Source organism: Callionymus lyra, chromosome 5, assembly GCF_982586985.1.
Source record: "Callionymus lyra chromosome 5, fCalLyr1.hap1.1, whole genome shotgun sequence".
NCBI classification, from domain to species: Eukaryota; Metazoa; Chordata; class Actinopteri; order Syngnathiformes; family Callionymidae; genus Callionymus; species Callionymus lyra.
The window spans coordinates 35324998-35344650 of NC_141822.1; the positions used below are offsets into that span (position 1 = coordinate 35324998).

Sequence of the window (19653 nt, forward strand, 5' to 3'; positions counted from 1 at the left end):
AGAAGGGCTTGAAAACTGAAGGCCCTGGCTCCATATCTACATTTAGAGATTTGCGGTATAACTAATAGATCAGAGTTTAGGGTCTATTAGGTCCTAGAGGGTTGATAAGTTTGGACTAGATCTTAAGATTTTTTTATTTGTTCAGGCTTTTCCGTGATTTTCTGGAACTCCTGTTGTGTTATCAGTTTTATCTTGATCTTTAAAGTATAAACTTTATTGAATATTGTTTTGATTGTTTAAGCGCTTTGTGACCCTGTTCTGTAAAAGCGCTTTATAAATAAAAATTACTTACTTACTTACTTACTCTTAGTCTTTGTCAGGACACGATCTGCAGAGTACTGAATGAGCTGAAGAGTTCTGAGAGACTTCTAAGAACATCCTGACAGAAGAGAGTTACAATAGTCCAGCCTGGAGGTAACAAAAGCATGGATGAGCTTCTCAGCAGCGTCCAAAGGAGGGGAATACTAGATTTTTTAAATGTTACAAAGGTGAAAGTAGGCAGTACGTGATATTTGTTTTTGTAAACAAGTCCTGTTAAAAGCAGTCACAGAGATTCTTTACAGTGGTGCTAGTAGCAGAGTCTATTTTGGAAAGCTAGATCATTAGTTAGGGATGTTCTGAGATTTTGTGGACAAACTAGTAGAACCTGTTTTGTCTGAGGTCAGTAAAAGGAACTTTTCGGTCATCCAGGACTTGACATCTGCAATACTTCTTCAACCTATCACTGCCAAAATAATCTTAAAAATACATTGCACTCATTTTTGGTTTGGCATGATGATCGAGTAGCAGGTCAAGGTCATTTGCAGTCTCTGATTAATTTTTTTAATAATACGACAATATCGTTTTTTCAGCTGAGCAGTACGTCTTTTGCTGCTGTATTGCTTTTATACAGCCACGGAAACCATTGTGGCATCATTTCTTGTGAATGGAACGACAACAAAATAATCCTTAATGATCTTCTTCCTCAGAGCGACAAGCTGTTCTATCAGTAACCCTTGTAACATACAGCGCTCTCTAGTGGACGAATATGTTGATCGCCTCTAATACGCTCCCCCCTCAACAGTTGCACAAAAAAGTGCCTTAACAAAGTTTGCACTTGAATAAATATAATTTATTTGAAGTTGACACGAGAACATCGTTTGACACAGACCAGCCACACCAGTTTCTGTGAAGAACTCTTCACGACTTCACAAGAGGAGATCTAGAATGAGACAGTTACAGTTGATAAGCAGCCTGGACATGAACACAGTGCGTTGGCGAAGTATATGGCACGTAAAGACCTGTTTTTATAATAGCATCATGACGACAGTCGACTTGACTCAAAATAAGCCTGTTGTAGTTTCAATATAACTATGATGTCCAACAACGCTAGAATGTCGTCTCTGTTAAGGCAGAACAAGAAAATCTATGCAGTGACGTCATCACAACAGAGACACACAAAATTACAGTCTTTGGTCACAAAATAAATATTCTGCTGAGGATAGATTATATTCTTTAACACGTATGACGACATTAGCAGGTTTGTACTTAACTAGAAAGATGACAGACTTTTGCAACAAAAAAAAAGTTAGCCCAGTTTTTAAATAGAAACCTTTAATTTACTATCAAATCTTGGAAATGGAAAATAAAGCAATATATTAAAAGATTACATAATTCTCCCTTCTATTCTATTTGTCTAAAAAAAACTTTATAATATAAAAGAATATACAATTATATTTAGTTTATATATGTAACATAACACCTCTTTATGTCTAGCCTTCTGTATAAGCGTATACTTTGTTTAATAATACTATAAATATGACTATAGATTCATGAATCTGTGACATTAAAGATGATTTCTAATTCATTTGAGTGACCAGTCGGCCAATCATTAAACATGAGATTCATCCAGGTCCAGATCCACAGGGGAGAGAGGCAGTGGCGAGCGGCGGGGTGACGTGGCGGACAGCAGTGGGGTGAGCAGAGGGTTCTCGGTTCCTTCGTCCTCACTGAGCTGAAGCAGTGTGTCGCTGCGCGGCAGAAGAGCCGTCGTGTCCTCATCGCCGGGACTCTCTCGGATCCTGGAGGGTCCGGGGTTGGGCGGGGCCATCAGAAGAGGGGCTGGTAAGAACGGTGGTGGTGGGGGACCCGGGGCCGGTGCTGTACCCAGCACGGGGAGGGGTGGAGGTAAAGGCGAGGATGTGCGAGATAACAGGAGCGGAGAACTGGTGCGAGAGAGGGGAAGAGGGGAGCAGGTACGTGGAGGGGGTGTCGGGGTGGACGGGCGGGAAATGGAGGGAGGAGGGGAGAGGCTGCTGTGGAGACCCCACTGTTCTCTCTTCTCCTTGCTGCCCATCACGGATGGTATCTGGAAGAGAAAGACGTGTCTGAAGACTTCTTCACTAATGGCTTCACCTGACTGCTTCAAGACTCAAGGGTGGTCACACCCCTTCAAAACACAACAGGCCTTTTTTGGGGTGCGTGTTTGGGGCTGCTTGAAATGCTTTGATGCTGGAGGTTTAGATGCTCGGATTGAGGAATCGTTACTTTCAGCACGTTAGCCAATCAGAATCCAGACTACACAGGGACGTATGCGCAGAGGGAATGTTCAACAGGATAAACTCATGGTTGATATCCTGAGGCTTTCTGGCCCAAAATGTTTGTTCCATTGAGACAGGAAGAAGAAGGCAAGTGAGCAGGACAGTGGGTATTAAATGATTAGTTTCAACGTTTAAATGTAGTGTTATGTAGCTACTGTGGGGAATAGGAAGAGTTTGTGAATTAAAAAATGAGTCTCTGCGACACTAACTTAGCGAAGAAGAGGACAGGGACTGTGGCCAAACCCAGGAAGGGGAACACTCAAAAAGATGAACACAGAGCAGACCTGCATGCTGCCCACCTGGGATGGATTGTGGAGGTCAGCGGTGACCCTGGCTGAAGAGATGGTGGGCACCTCCAGGGTGGGGGACTTGGAAAAAGATGGACTGGTCTTCCTGCCCTCAGCAGGTGGTTCCGCACAGCTGGAGGTCTTGCTGACACCTGAGGAGCCCTGCTGGTCCTGAGTCTCTGTAAATGTGACCGACCTCTTCTGGTCTCCCTGGGCTGCGAACACACACACTCAACCTTCAAAATGGACAGAGTCTGCCGATGACTCGCTCACACAGCAGCACTGGAGTGGAGGCAGGGATGGAACAGAGGGCGGGGGGGCAGGGAGGACCAGGAGAGATGCAAGACAGACATGCAGAGCGCCCTATTGGGTGAGGTTGCAGAAAAAGGGGTGAGCCATTGCAGGGTGGAGAGGAAGGGGTTAAAGCTGGTGTCTCACCTTCACAGTCCAATAAAGTTTCTTTATTTGGAAACACAGGGTGTGAGACAGAACAGAGTGAAAAGAGTCAGTTTGGTGGAAGAACAAACATTATCGGAACAGACGAGTGGTGAGTCCGATGTACAACAAATACCCTTAAGGTGTCCCTGTTTGTCTCTGTCTCACTGTGTGTGTGTGCAGGTGTCACTGTGTGTGTGTGTGTGTGTGTGTGTGTGTGTGTGTGTGTGTGGGTGGGTGGGTGGGTGGGTGGGTGGGTGGGTGTGTGTGTGTGTGTGTGTGTGTGTGTGTGTGTGTGTGTGTGTGTGTGTGTGGGGGTGTGTGTGTGTGTGTGTGTGGTTGTATGTGTGTGTGTGTGTGTTTGCCTGTAGTTGTTGGTGTCTATAGGTGTCAAGGACAAACGCCACAGAGAAGTTTGTCATTCATTAAAACGTTTCAGGTGTTCATGGATCTCTGTCTGGCTAGATAGAAGGTGAGAGTCCAAGCAGGCTTCCACACTCGTTTATCTTCAACTACAGGAACAGAGATGCCAGTTTCATCTCCTCCAACTTTCCAAAACAAGAATCAGAACCTCACAAGCAGTGGCTCCCGCTCTGTGAACACTGAAGCCACATCGTTTAAACAAATATCTCCTTCTTAACACAACATAAACTGCTGCTGCTTGTGGACCAAGGTCATGAATAGTAAAGGTACCAAATAACAGTATGTCATTGATTGATTCATTTAATAGCTCAATAATAAATCCTGGCACTGTATCATGAAACTGAATTTTTGGTTTAATGCAACCTTGATCTGTCCTGATGAGATTGTCAGAGCAACATAAGATAAACGTAGTAACCTTAAACACCAAGACCAGAATCAGAACCAGAAGTATGGAAGATGACTCACAACCTTCATTAAAAACAACAGGCAAGACTTATATGAGCCACGAGCGCACCACCTCCCTGACTGACATGTCTGCGGGTCAGGTTGAAAGAGCTTGTGTTCGTGACCCAAAGTCAAACTTCCAATAATTGGGACTTGAATCGTTTAACCATTTTAGCATCTATCATAGGCCGATCAATGACTTTAAACTCTGGTTTACCAAGTGTTTTAAAGAAAACCTCTAGTTTTCTTGATTCTAATGCAATTGCACCGTTCGGACACAAACCAACTAAACAAGCTTATAAATCAGTTTAGACAAACTAGTGCCTGAGAGGAGCACACAACAGTTGCAATGAAAAAGGACTTCATGATGAGGTTTGATGGCTTGTTGCAGTACAAGGACAGAAGAATGTCGTTCCACAGAGGCAGAAGTAACAAGTAGCGCTGTTGACAATGACATCTATACGGGGATAACGTGTCATGACGTCTGCAAGACTTTGTTATCCTGCGGGTGTCTGTGAAGCGATGTGAGTTCTAGTTCTTTGTGTTCTTCAAATAAATAGATGTGTTTTCCTGATCTGTCTCTAGATGTTACCCATTGGTCTGTTCTTGGGCTGGATGCTCCTGCGCGTGGTGGAGAGTCGAGCTCCTGAGCGTCCACGTGGTTCGGTTTTTGGAATAGACAGCAGGGGGCGTCGCAGCTGAAAGACAAAACATATTAGCAGGGGTTTTTCAGGCTTTTCACATTTTAATAATTATCTTGCACTTTTGATCAATGCCAAGAGTTTGTTAGTGTTATGACTGTTACTGAGAAAACATTAGAGAAGAGTTTAATTTCAAGACTTAAAGATATGTTGATAATGGTCTAAACTCTAAAGAACAGTCAGTTCTAAATGATCATCTGTATCAATGTCACTGGAAGGTTCTGTCACCTATTGTCCCAGTGAGCTCATCAACAATATTTTAAAAAGCTAAAAAAAAAAGCATGCTTTATTGTTTTGCAGTTTTCAAGTCTTATCTTTGGATTGCAAAAATACATCTGTTCTGACGGGTAAAAGAAGTCACAATAGGAGCAGAAATCTACGCTCTTTTAAATGATTGTCTTGATAGTGGTTATAATAAAATAATTGTATCCACAAAGAAGCAAATAATATTATACATATTTATGATTCTCTTAACAACAAAATATTCTTTATTTCTTATGATTTATATATATTATAAGATTCATCTTACACCCTATCTTATTTTACGGTAGCAGATTAAAGTCAACAGATACTGTACCTGTTTTAGTCCACGTTTCCGTCCCAAAGGTGGCTGAAGCAGCAGGTTCTGCTGGCCTGGTTCACTCTGTACACTGGCCACCCTGGTGAAGTCAAACCCACGTTCACGCAGACAATTCTGATGAACATTGTAATCTAGTAGGGCGGGATGTTTTGGCTATGCTACTCACTGGACAATATGGTATGTTAACAAGATGATCAACCACAGAGCAGAGACAGTGCTGCCATCAAAGACAAAACAAGGGATAGATGAGGCTGGAGCAGCAACAGAGACCTGGAGGTGAATGCATTGCTTCCCAATTAAAGGGGCCAGGTAGTACTTGAAGGTTTGAGAAGAAGAAAGATCAAAATGTGTAATTAAATTGTGACGGTTGCCACCCCAGGGCCCGCTTGTCCCCACAGATTGGTATCCAGAGGAGGACGTCCAATTTGAAGAGCATAAAAGGCTGATAGACACCAACATGAGACATCATGAAGACCTAAAAGCAAAAAGAAGTAATAGAGGCCGAGCCTACAGGTCACAAGCCGGAGAAGGCCATCTGTGGACGGGCCTGATTAGAACAGCCGATGAGCTGAAACGATGAGGGTCAGTATGGGCTCAGAGGAAAGAAAGGGACAGACACACTTTACCCAAACACAGAGAGAGACAGGGGTGGAGTGACGGGCCGAGGCGATTGGATGTAGATGATTGACTGAGTCACTGCCTCTTTCATCGGCCGACAGATTTACCAACGGGACACACACAGAAAAGGGCCGTCGTACCTAGTGAGGTTACCCTCCTGCAGAAGACCCTGGCACTCATCGAGCACATTGGGTTCACTGTGAAAAGGGGTCGGAAATATTTAGTAGAGCAACGTCTCCCCAAAATTCCAGAGATTTTCTTTAATTTTAGGGGTCAAACTCATTGAATATAATAATTTATTTGTCTGCTTCAACCTGCAAATTCAACCCTTAACCATGGACTGACAGTTACTAGTAGTAGTACTTTGACATGAAATCCAGGAAACACAATGTTGTACCACTAACAGATGCTTAAGCGAACACTGTATTCTACTGTAATCTCTGGCAAAATGTATAAAATGAAACTCCAGTGATGGATTAAGATATTGAATGATTTGCAACACAAACCTGAGGAGGTTGAGGATCATTGGTCAGTGTTGGGGCTGAATGTCTGTTGGTTTATGCCCAGTTTCGAGAACAAATCAAAGAAAGCATTTACACACCCCTGTACTAAATTCAATCAACAAGTCAGTCGAGAAACGGTCTGGACTCCCTATATCTCAGATCGGTCGAATTAACATGTTGAAAATGAATATCCTTCCTAAACTCCAATATCTCTTTCAGAATTTGCCGCTGCCACCTCTTCCGGGAATGTTTGGTCTATTAAAAAAAACATTTAATCGCTTCATATGGAATAATAGACGGCCCAGACTACGCTTATCTCTTCTATACATGCAATATGGCAGAGGTGGGCTGAAATGTCCAAATCTGTTACTGTACTAGTGGGCCACACAAAAAGAACAGTGAGGTTCTACTTCTCTACCAGTAATAATCCAACTTGGAGAGATATTGAATCAAATTCTGTTGAATGTCAGCTCCCAGCATGTATTTACTCTGACTGCCCCAAAAGCTTGAAAAAGAAAACAAGCAATCCAATTTTTAAAAATGTGATTGATGTATGGTATACAGTCCAGAAATATCTGAATGAGACCCCCACTTTGTCACAATATAGCCCAATTTGAGGCAATCCTCCTTTGTTCCGGGAAGAAAAGATGGGGGATTTAAGTCGCAGACTGAGAAGGGAATAAGTAAAATTAAAGATTTGTACGCGTCAGGAAACAATCACATTAAAACATTTGAGGAACTAAGTCCCACGACAACACTTTCTTCAATCTAACCAGGCGGGAACAAGAAAACCCCAGCTATCCTTTTTGGAAAAAAATAACAATCAAAGAACCTTCAAAAAGGGAATTATTTTATAAATCTATATTTTAAACTGTTATTCATTAGAATCTGCAGAGACCAAATTAATGGCATAATGAAGTTGTTGAAAAACTGGGAAAATACATGTAAAAGGGCTCATAAACTCTCAGCTAACAAACTTTTGAAATTTCTTAAATACAAATGGCTAATGAGAATGTATAGAACTCCGGAGAAAGTAAATAACTTCAACCCAAATATGCCAGACCAATGAAACAGATGCCAAGTAGAGAAAGGAAGTGTCCAAAGATCCTTACATTTTGGAGTGATGTGTTCTCTGAATTGTGGAAAATGTTATATTTTAGCAATAAATGTGACCCTCCATTATGTATCCTTGTATTTTACAAGCCAAAAAATGTATCGTTCTGACGCCCAGTATTGGTTGCTGGTTGTAAGGACTCATATTTTTACGTATGAAAAGATCACCTATATGTTGAAGGACAAAGAAAATGATTTTGGAAAAATTTGGGAACTGTTTTTGAATATCTTATCGCATCTATTGTAGGTAGGACAACAAAATGTATATATTTGTATACTTATTGTACTGAATCCAAAATGCAGTGCTATGTTGTGCATCCCATAATGTTACTGTCACCTGCTGTTTCACTTTATATTTCACCAGTAATAATAAAATGAACAGCAGAACAATATTGACGAGTCGGTTTGTTTAAAAAGGTTAGAAGATATTGTCTCTTGTTGTTGTGTTACCTGTGGCTGGGCAACATGTTGCTGCGTGGAGCTTCAGGCTGCGAGGCTGTTGAACCGGTGGCGTGGCTGGAGAAGCGTCGCTGTGACATCACTCGGGGCATAAAGGCCTCATGCTCACTCACCACGCTGGGAATGCTCAGGGAGTCGACTGGAGGAAACACACAGTCGACATCAGTGCTTTTGAACTCAAGCAGAAGACTGAAGTAGCAGCTTCAGGCTCAGGTAACTGACTCTCTTCGTCGTCCTCATCTGTGCGGCTCAGTGTGTCCTGGGAGGGCTGGCGGGATGGCTGGCTATCCTGCTCCCACACTGTCCCGGTGCCTGTGTTGGAGCGCGACATTGTGGCCAGACTGAGGCGATATGCTGATGTGGAGGTGCCCACAGTGCTGATGGAGGTCTTGCCCTGATAAGCTGCAGCGTGAACGATGAAGAAGAATGAGTACAACAATGAAACTACGGAAAGCGTGTGTTAGCTAAAGAACGGATGAAACCGACCAGAGCCACTGTGAACGGCCTCCTTCAGGATCTTCAGCTCATTGTTAAACTCCGCAAACAGGGAACTTTTGCATAGTGGGCGAGGTATGAAGCGTCGCTCCAGCTGGTCTGCGATGTGGTGCCGTGCTGTTATCTCCTCCTGCGAGTCTGCCGGCTGGGTCAGCAGCTGGAGAGTCAAAAAATGAGCCTCGGTGCTAAACATGACAGGACTGTGGGTCACGCAAAATGATCTCGGACCTTGCACTGAATGAACGGCCGCAGTAGCACAAATATAGGGATGCGAGTCCTGACAATGAAGTCTATGAAGTCCCAGAAAGCCAGACCACCCACTTTCCGTAGAGCCATCTCCTTCACCTGCAGACTCAGCCTGTACCACTGGTTTCCCAGTGAGCGCTCGAAACACACCAGGACCACCTTGAGAGCTGAAGGGACACAGCATGAGTGCAGACCAACAATGACGGATCATCGGGTGAACAAGTGAATGTCGTACCTAGGTAAGCTGCTTGGCTGGTAGACTCGGCCAGACCCTCCCGCCGAAGATCCTTTCCTGTGTCTCCAGGTGTGGAGCAGTGAGCCGGGGAGGCGTCTAGCATGAAGTTCTTGGTGCGTGAGGTGGAGATGATGCGTGGCGGGAGGAGAATGTTGATGACGGTCTGAAGGAGTAGAAAGATCTCTGGCTGCTCCAGGTGGGGACTGTCTGTAGATCACAGTCAGGTGAGGGTCAGGTAAACTTCACACTATTGAGACCACAGTCTTGCACACGAGAGATTCGATTGATATGGCGCATGTATTTCACTTATTAATGAAGATGAATTTGTTCTGTTTTGACAAAAAAAGAAGGTACAATTAGCATAATGTAGCCGTAAACATAAAGACAGATTTAATTAAACAAACTCTCACACAATTCTGATCCTGCTTCTTGCTCAGCCCAACCCATTCATTTTAATGGTCCACAAAACTAGAAAGAATTCAAAGTTACGTCCACAGCTCTACATAGGAATTGTACAGATAAGAGGAACTTCTTACATTCAAGAGTCAATGATCAAATCAAGTACTCGCATGAATGTATCTTGATGCATCAGCAAGGTCCCTATATATATTTAAACATATCAAGTACAATTCAGCTTCTGAAATTAAAATAACATTTATGTAAAATAAGAACAACATTCTTTTAAAGCTTTACTTAAGTATGCAAGCATAAATGGAATGAATTCAATGGAATGACTAGAGACCTTTGCTGCCGGAGCCCACAGTGAGCACGAAGGGAATAAGCAGGTTGAGCAGCATCCCCTCGCGTCGCTCCTGGTTTGTGAACGGTGCAATCACATGGTTCAGAGGAAAGTCTTCTTTCAAGGCCTGAAACAAAAGTCAAAGGAAAAATGAACCAACATTGATAGATCGACGATGTGTAAAGCTTGTGAGGACGTTGACCTGGATCTGTAAGGCCACCAGCCGGACCACTGCTGTGCTGAAGGGCAGTGGAGGGGAAAGGTACGGGCTGAGGTGGAGCAGTGGCAATCCATCAGCGACGCTGGACGGTCCAACTACACCCATCACCTGAAGATACACCAAAGTCATTTTATTTTCACACTGGTAGCATGCCGACAGTTGTGTTCTCCTACCAGGTTGACGCACACATTGATGAGCGAGCGAAGGTGAGGAAGGAAGGAGATGATTGGCTGTCGCTGGAGGGTCAGACATATGCCCTCAATAAGACTACTGGCTGCTTCCCACTCCACCTGTCTCCTGAGGAACAAACCCATTCGTACAAAGGCAAAACACAACCACACACACAGTAAGCATATCTGCAGCCTGTATACATTTTTTTTCTTTAAAGTTTCAACTCATTGCTCTCTACACCACTTCATGTTGGTTTATAACTAAGTTGATACTCATAACCATAGCATCTGTAGAAATTCTTATGTGTCTAATTAAATGATTTCATAAACAGTCGAGACCTATGTCTTCCACTATGTGCTGACCTATACATTAGAGCAGCAATATGCAACCTTTCCCCTTTTAGTTGTTTTTTTTAAAGCTCTACACTAGGCTTTACAGCAGCGGGTCAGAGACAGTGTTTCCAAATGAAGTACTAAGAGACTAATTCAACTTACCAGAAGATAAAATCAGAAACTGACACAACAATAACCTTTATGTTGTTTTTTAAAGAAACGTAGTCATGATAATACAATCGTGAATTACAAAACGTTGTTTTTACACTGTTGTTACACTGGGCAGCCAGAAAAAATTAAATATCTTACATACTGCTGCTTTAATGCATACAATTATTTTTATTTCAAAATATTTTATTTATGAAAATAATTTGCAATACGAATGTAGAAAAACCCACAATTCTTAATACTTACCTCCCCGTTGAAAGAGAACATACATGCATTTGAAAAATATAACCAGGTAGAAGATAAAGGTAATTTCACTACTAAAAGCATACAATGCAAAGCTGACAAATACAGCAGCTAAAACAACAGCAAAATACCCTGCTATTAAGCGCACACACGCATACACTCGCACACAAAGACACACACAGATGCACACACAAGGAATACATTTCAGCAGCCTTTGAAATGTCTGTATTGTACCTTAATCTACAATTAACTACTATTACCTACTACAAAAATCTGCTTAGAGTTGACAGACAAATACTTCACTTGGTCTACTCCAGAGAAAGTAGACCAAGTCGAGTCTCACCCCCATTCTAACATGATGTTGGGAAATTAGTGGTCCAGAGTTGTTGTTGGTCTTGTTCTGTTCCAGTTTTATTTAGTTAATGCTTTTATTTTTAGCATGCTTGAGGCTGACTCACACACAGTTGGATTCAAGTGTCCCTGAATGCATTACTAGAATAATAGGTATTCCAGCTCTGACCCTTAGTTCTCCTTCGTTCCTGCACTACAGCGCAACTCACGTAAAATCATTTTCAGTACTTGCCTAGAAGCCTGAACTTGTTGATGTTTGCAGTGGTTTGGATCCATTCTATTTCTCTGGATATTATTTTTTATTATTATTAATTTTGTTCCGCTCCTGTGCTCATCAGCGCTCTTTGTTTGAGGGTCATCATAAGGTGGAATAATGAAAACCTTTGGACAGACTCTCACACCCAGCACATGACTTCACCACAGCAGCACTTACGGTACAGCACCTCACAGGCAGCGCTACAGACCAAAGTGCCAAGAAGCCGTCTAGCTATTGTTCACACCACCGCACTGGACAGCACGATACATTCAGACAGAGGGTAGAAGAGTATTCTACAGACCTGGTGCATAGTGCCTGTGGGCGAGCGCACCTGAGCGTTGGCATCTTGTGGATTTTGTTGAACATGCGATCCAGTCTCTTGAGGATCAGGATCAGGGCGGGGCGGACAGCTTCCGATGACCAGTCGGTGATGGGCAGCATCTCCATGATATATCGACGCAGCCCTCGACTCTCCATGGTCAGCGTGTCGTAGGGGGCGAGCTTGAGCAGAGCGTGGGCAATTTCCGCCAGCCTGGCCCACACAAGAACATGCAGATACACACACATGTGTTAAGAGTGAAAACACTTTACAGCTAAATGTGGACAAAACTGAAACTCTGGTGATTGCTCCTGATGATAAGATTCCAGGGTTGAGTCAGTACTTGGGTGACTTAGGTCAGTCTGTCAAACTGAGCCTGAGAAACCTGGGTGTTGTATTTGATAAAGACATGTCTCTTGTTCGACACTGCAGAAAACTGACCAGAAACTGTTTCCTTCAACTGAGAAAAATCTCTAAACTTAGGAAAATGTTGTCGGAACATGATCTGGAGCTTGTAATCCATGCGTTTGTTTCTTCTCGTCTGGACTATTGTAACAGTTTGTTTTCATGTCTTAACAAGAAGGAGCTGTCTCGTCTGCAGTTGATTCAGAACTCTGCAGCAAGAATTCTGACCCGCTCAAGTAGAAGAACTCACATTTCTCCGATCCTTAAAACTCTTCACTGGCTTCCAGTTTCTTTCAGGATCAACTTTAAAATTCTGGTTCTTACTTTCAGAGCTATTCATGGTCAGGCTCCTCCTTACATCACTGATCTGATCCAGCCTTACACCCCAGCTCGGGCTCTGAGGTCTGTGGATCAGAATCTACTTATGGTTCCACGCACACGGCTCAGGACCAGAGGAGAGAAATCTTTTCAGGCTGTTGCTCCTAAGCTTTGGAACGATCTTCCTCTCTCTTTGCGCTTGATGGAGTCTACTGACTCCTTTAAGAAACATCTTAAGACGTTTCTATTTGTTCAGGCTGTTCCTTGAATTTCTCGAACTCATGTGTTGTTCTCAGTATTATCTTGATCTTTAAAGTATGTACTTTTTTGAGTATTGTTTTGATTGTCTAAGCGCTTTGTGACCCTGGTCTCGAAAAGCGCAATATAAATAAATATTACTTACTTACTTACTTACTTAAGCTATTCCAACATTACAGAAGTCTCATTACTCACCTCATATGGGACTTGATATCCAGCAGCTCCAGGGCTGTGACCCGAGGCTCACCAGCCACATTCTGGAGGATCTTGAGTCTCGGTCCACAGTGTTTGTAAAATTCTGTGCAAATGTTCAGCAGAGACTCTCTTGGTCGACGGAATTCCTCTCTGGCATAGCGCTCATCCAGCTCCTCCCTGGGCATCCCCTGGCCCTCCTCCAGCAGATGGAGGTTATCCCTGTTTGAGCAGGCAGTGGTTTGGACCTAGAACTGGTATGAGACAAAATGTATGCACGCCTACCTGGTGTTGACGCCTCCTGACATGGCGTGGTTTGCTGTGGTGCCTCCTTTATGTCCCTGGTCACAGCGGGAGATCTGAGGGGCTGTCATGGGCCTGAGAGACAGTCAACACAACTCTTCATACTCAATTTATATAGTGATCTTCTGCCTGTTTGTTTGGTTGACAATGACGACGCAAGTGTAATAAGCTCTACAAATTAGAACGTGATTAACTTTGAACCCAACAACACGTGAACTGACCTGGTGAGGGCCTCTGAGCTGTAGAGCAGGGCCTGCAGAGAAGTGGCCAAAGCAGCGATGGCAGCAATCTCGTCGCGGGCTGCTGATACAGACTCCATTGTCATGGTGTTGCTCTTCAGTTTTTGAAGATGGCAGGGGACCAGAGCCTCCAGCACCATAAGCATCTGGAGACTAAAGCAAATGTGTGGATCTCAAAAAAGAGTTCAAAAAATAACATTTACCTTCTGAAAGACTCTGGAGCGTAAGCCACTACAGTGACACACAGCTTGATGGCTTCACTGACAGAAAAGGCCAGGTCTTCATTGCCGTAACAGAAATCTAGTGAGATTAGCATTTCATTAGTACATTTCATATTAAAACAACAACGAAGAAGTTGTAAGAAGGTTTGACTCTAAGCTTGGTAATGCACTCTCTGTAAATGGATGCCTCAAGAAAATATTATTGGTGTGTCTTTTTAATACTGACAATGACATAGTGTACATGTTACACACCCTTCATTTTGTGGAGCTGTGGTCATTTTTCGAGGTGTAAGACCAAAACGTGTTCAAGAAAACATTGAACAACAAAATAAGATTTGGTAACAAAGATATGATGAATATAGAATGAGATTTATGTGTCATGCTGTACCACTTATAGACTCTATGGTCTTAAATGTATTTTAAAGGCGTGGACTGTATATCATCTTTTGTATCCCTGGTTGCATCTAAGGTTCAGAGAACATTTTTTAAGTGGTTAAGTGGTGGCTGGTGAGTTTAGAGGCTACAATAGAAGCTATTACTGTATAAAAAATAAATAAACAAGTAAAGAGTAACAAGTAACTGACGTTTCATGAAACAGCTGTGAGGTTTCATTTTTCAGCATTGCTATTTAAAGAGTGCAGTAGATGGAGCTATGTTTAAAGATGAATTTTCATTTAATAAGTTGTCCAGGGCCATCCAGTAGCATTTCAAAAGATGACACTGTATCATAAAACCTCAGCAACCCATCACTAACATAAACATATTAGGCCTGCCTAATAGAAAGAGGCAGCTTACCTAGCGAGCGCAATGGTTTCTCCGCCTTTACCAGCTCCAATGCATCCAGGGAGTCCCGTGTCTCATTCTCCAGCGACACCAGCAGGTCAAACAGACATTGAGCTGAAACACCTTTAGAAAGACCTGAACTGGTGCTCGTCTATGAACAGAGACTTTTTTTAATATCTTCATCATCAGTGGGTGGAGAAACAAATGTGAACATGTACTGACGGTAAACTCCAGCAGTGGGGCCACGCTGGCAAACAGCTGCAGGACGAACGGTTTCCGATGGAGGATGTAAAACTGCCGACAACAAAACTCGATGCCCTGTCTAAGTAGAGGGTTGCTTTCATAGTCTGAATACACCTGAAAAGTAAAACAAGGTATTACTTCATAAAGTTCTCCCCCGCCTGAAATCTCGGCAAACAAGAGGTTATGATAGCGGAGCCCATTATACATAATCAGATTGACTCCTCCTTCAGCCAGCTGTTATCATGCCTTGCTTTGTTTATACAACAAGTCACTTGGAGGTGGAGACTTTTGAAATTAAACAAAGTGTTTTTAATGTAAATGTATTCCAAGAAAGGAGAGTTTTGTACAAACAGACACACACTGATGAGTACAATAGAGGTCCAAGATCTATCTAGGAGACATTTAAATCAACATGTAAGTTGCCCTTTAAGTTTCACCTGTGCAACTAATGAATATATCACATCTTAATCATTAATCACTACTTGATTCTTCCTGTGTGCTCATGTGCAAAAACACAATTTAATGTGTGCAAGACGGTTTTTCTGTGTAAATGCTTAATACCTGTAACATGGTTGGGAGGATCCACTGATAACCACTCAGAGAAAACAGGTGGTTGAAGTGCACTGCTGTGTTAATGGCAGTGGCGGTGTATTGCCTGAGGAGAGCGCTGTCTTCTGGGTGTAAAAGCAACGCCCCGTTGAAGACGTTGAGAAAGAGCATCATCTCATCACCCCACGGGTACTCACTGGGCATGCCCAGAAACATTTCCTCCAGTAGTTTGATCCAAAGCACCTTGTGCAGGGTGTCCAAGCCAAACAACTCCTTACCTGGAAGATCATTTTGGAACGTCAAAGAACTTAGGGTCTGGTTACGGAGAGACTAGAATAACGGAATGTTAGCTAACCTTGTGGCTCATTGAAAAGGGAGAATTCGGCATCAATAGCCGTTCTTGGAAAAGAAGGCAGACGAAGAAGGTCTTCCTGAAGAAGGGAGACATGGGATTGCTTGTGCACCGCTGGCATGTTCTGAGTTAAAGAGATGAGGAAAAGAACGCGCCCGACTTCCTCCAGTTTGCGGGAAAACACCTGGAAAATATAGTTTAAAATATCACATGTCAGCAGATTTAAACATTATAATTTGACATCTCATTACGTGTTTATGTATGTAGATGTACACACCTGTTTTTGGATTAGCTCCTGTCCCTTATCGGGAAGCATGTGGACGAGATTCAGCTGGGGGGAGACTGACCTTCTAAATGGATAGATGTCTCTGACATAAGTCTGCAAAGACAATGTGATGATAACTCAGAGCTAATAATGACATGTTTCTTAACACAGGGTAAGGACCGAGGATTTTGTTTTATGTTTTAACAAACTGATTTTACCTTGGAATAATGGATAAGATTCCACCTCTTGTCCATGAGAAAGTAGTGTGCTGATCTGGCTTCTGGAATGTTAAAGAATTCCAGGCACTCCTGGAGGAAATAGATTTAGGAAAAGTTGGGTTTGCATCTAATTTGGAAGAACAGTTGGTTCATGAGATTTAATTTAACATATGATGGGTTTTCATGAGGCCACTGCATTCTCTGCACCTTAATTAAACTGAATCTTCACATCGTTTTTTAACTTACATGTTACTGATGTTGTTGTTTAAATTACAATTAATTGATGATTGAATTCTCCCAATCAGGATCCACGATATTAACCCAGATTATTTACAAAATGTAAATACTAGCAGCTATCCAAAGAAAGGAATGGCATTTTAGTGGTCTCACTTTCAAAAGAGCTTCAAACTGAGTGTCTTCATGAACTGGAAGCTGTGTTGGAATGTCACATTCGTTTTGTCCGTGAACCACTAAAGTTTTTGTACCTGCATAAAAACAGAAATTCAAGTCATGATACCTGTTGTTAGAAAGAAAAAGGCTCCAAAAGTGACATCACAGTTTACCAGGCATCGATGCAGTGACCAGTAATTTGACCTCACACTGCTCCTTCTTCATAGTTTGCTTCAGGTCTTTGAAGAACAGACCTTCCACATATCCGACCACCTCCCACAGGAATGTGAGCGTTGCTGAAATGGCGTCCATTCCCCACTCACAAGGGGTCCGGACGAAATACATGATCAATCCAACCTGAGAAAGAGAAGCAGTTTAAACCATTTACTGTATTAGAGGGTGGATTTGATCTTTGCAAACTCACCAGATAGTTAAAGAGGATGTGAGAGGTCTGAGCTGGGAGGTCGCCAATGTTTAGGAGCAGCTTTCTCAACATGTACATCAGCTCATCCTGACCACAAAAAACACATACATGACCTTTTGGATTCCCAAAGACTCTGCCTAATAATATTAAAGAATCCGCCACTGACCTGCCGGTTACTGACTGTTAATTTTTCCAGAAAATGGCGGAGAACAAGAGCGGGGTCTTCGATGAGACAGTTCCACAATATCTGCTGTGCCACTGCACTTACTGATGATTAAGGGTTGTTAGTGATAAAGAGCATCAAAAGAAGAATTCCACATGAGAATAATTACCAGCTACACCATCCTCCCGAACCTCCCCGTCTTCCATGAGATGCACGATAGGAAGGACTGCAGCACAAATGCATGCAGGGAAGACTGCTTGGGGTGGCTGAAGCATGTGGTGAGTTGGGGTATGTTCAGTTGTGTTTTCTTCATCTGGAAATAAAATAATATTTATTTATTTATTTATCAATCTGTCTTGGATGGAGCAGATGAGACAAAAGCATTTAGAAAAATGTCAGTGAAAAAGTTCTATTCATATGTTGTTGTTTGTGCCTGCTAGAGCCGTCCACCTTCTGTAGCTGATTCTTATCCTTATCTTACACTGAATTACTCTATGAAGACACAGACATTTTTAATATACCACAATAAGAAATATAAATAAGATAAACTGAAGTTGAGGGCTTTTTCTCAGCAATTTTAGATTAAAAATGTTTACGTTTTACATTTTCCAAATCAAATGTAATGAATCTCTCAAATGTTCAATATTTTGACAGCATTCTTTTGTTTTTTTCAATTGCCACTAGTTACAGTTAAGATGTTGGTTTATTTGAATTTCAATGGTCAACAACAAACACAGTACCTTCTGCACTAGCCATGGAGCGAACCGACCACACCGAGCCTCGTCGGAATGAGTAGTTACGGTGGGAGTTGCTGGACGCGCAGGAGGGGCTGACGGACAGACGACGGGATGTCAGGTTCACCACTTCTTCTGCTGACAGGACAAACGTCAAGATGAAGAAGGACAACATAATACGGTTCAAAGCCAGATTGTATATAAACAAATTGCTGTGACTTCTACTTCTTATCATTTTTATCTGGAGAAATAAAGTATTCCAAATGACATGTGCATAAAGAGCAAGCCCTCTGTCATACGGGTTTCCCACCTTCCTCCTCTTGCTCCGGCGGTGGGCTGCAGGTGGGCTCGTAGCAGGCCTCCTGAGCCACGGGAATTGCAGTGATGATGCTGGCTTCTCTGCCCAGACGCCTCTTCTCCTCCTCTTGCTGAAGGTTTTTCAGGATGTGTTCTGCTCGCTGGTGGGAACGTGACACTGCCCGCGCTGAGAAGGATTTCTAGAGAGGAGGGGTGGCATGGATGAGGGCCGATGGTTCATAGAGCCAAGAGTCCGAGCAGCGGGACGATTCAGGTGCACAGTAAATCTACATTTACGACTGAGGAGCTTTGAGTCGCGATGTTAAAATGACAGGACAACACTTGAATACAGTAACTCTCCTCCAGCGCATTGATGCTCTCATGCCATCCTCGCAATGAAGAAGAACACGCTTTAAATATCAAATTCTCAAAAGAGGGGCTTTTGTTGTGATGGATTGAATGTCTTTTAACTGGAACCTGGAGAATTTACTGTATCTGGTGTACAGTAAATGCCTCACTGCATCCACACAAGTGCTCATACACATACAAATTCAGAAAGGCATGACATGGATATGTAAACAGCAGAGTCATTCTCAGTCAATGACCATGCACAAACATCACAACACACACAAAATGTCTGAATGTCCGATGCATGCTTGTCATCTGAAAGAGGAAGTGTTTGTTTCTGATCAAGATGCACTTAGCTGAAATGACCCGACCCCCCATCCTCACCCCTCCCCCTGCACTACTTAGGGTTTGATCCTAAACCTGTCCTCAACTCACTAAAAATGTGCAGGAATAGTCTCCCAGGTCATGGTCAGAGGTAACAAGATGCATCAGCACAAACATCCGGACAGAAATACCAACTTACTATGGTATGGACTGATTGAATTAATGCGGGGTACTAAAAACAAAGACAGTCGATAGATAAATTATAGGTCATGTGCTCCAAAGTTGTCATCAAAAGAATTAAAATACTATATTAAATCATATTAAAATCATGCTTTAAATAATATTCAAATTAATAAAATGAACAAGGTAAGTCCAGTGACACATTAAAATATAACAAATTCACAATGTTTTTGAAGTATTAGTGGACGATGCAGTTTACTCCCTTGTGGTGTTTCAATAGTTTTCAAATACCGAATATAGACCGAGAAATCTCATTGATAAAAACCATGTCACATGTTCCTCTTCAGTAGATCTCTATGTGTACTAACAATGTAGCAAGACATCATACGTTAAGAATCAAAATATGCAAACTAGAATTGTTAATTTCCTTCATTTAAATTTGTCTATTTATTCCACATGCAGGGATTATGACCAGCACTGTAATAATAGAGCATCGTTAGTTGGAGAAGGCGAATGAGATTGATTTATGA

At 42.5% G+C, this 19653-nt stretch overlaps 1 protein-coding gene across 1 annotated transcript in view; it reads right to left on the reverse strand.

Annotated features, from left to right (window-relative positions):
- Positions 1-1115: 1115 nt before the first annotated feature.
- unc80 (unc-80 homolog (C. elegans)) overlaps positions 1116-19653 on the reverse strand; it is a 47911-nt gene continuing 29373 nt past the window's right edge. The window contains exons 35-66 of the mRNA XM_087792158.1: positions 18285-18471; positions 17981-18112; positions 17410-17553; positions 17244-17344; positions 17078-17164; positions 16827-17010; positions 16654-16748; positions 16264-16353; positions 16058-16159; positions 15784-15964; positions 15441-15706; positions 14859-14993; positions 14649-14787; positions 13836-13932; positions 13615-13785; positions 13376-13468; positions 13094-13312; positions 11900-12130; positions 10251-10374; positions 10060-10185; positions 9861-9984; positions 9119-9325; positions 8866-9050; positions 8629-8794; positions 8365-8544; positions 8134-8281; positions 6208-6264; positions 5447-5528; positions 4761-4866; positions 3305-3325; positions 2879-3081; positions 1116-2347 (exon numbers count right to left, since the gene is read on the reverse strand). Of these exons, the coding sequence (XP_087648284.1) occupies positions 1871-2347; positions 2879-3081; positions 3305-3325; positions 4761-4866; positions 5447-5528; positions 6208-6264; positions 8134-8281; positions 8365-8544; positions 8629-8794; positions 8866-9050; positions 9119-9325; positions 9861-9984; positions 10060-10185; positions 10251-10374; positions 11900-12130; positions 13094-13312; positions 13376-13468; positions 13615-13785; positions 13836-13932; positions 14649-14787; positions 14859-14993; positions 15441-15706; positions 15784-15964; positions 16058-16159; positions 16264-16353; positions 16654-16748; positions 16827-17010; positions 17078-17164; positions 17244-17344; positions 17410-17553; positions 17981-18112; positions 18285-18471 (4860 nt within the window). The 3' untranslated portion in view covers positions 1116-1870. The remainder of the gene's footprint in view (positions 2348-2878; positions 3082-3304; positions 3326-4760; positions 4867-5446; positions 5529-6207; positions 6265-8133; positions 8282-8364; positions 8545-8628; positions 8795-8865; positions 9051-9118; positions 9326-9860; positions 9985-10059; positions 10186-10250; positions 10375-11899; positions 12131-13093; positions 13313-13375; positions 13469-13614; positions 13786-13835; positions 13933-14648; positions 14788-14858; positions 14994-15440; positions 15707-15783; positions 15965-16057; positions 16160-16263; positions 16354-16653; positions 16749-16826; positions 17011-17077; positions 17165-17243; positions 17345-17409; positions 17554-17980; positions 18113-18284; positions 18472-19653) is intronic.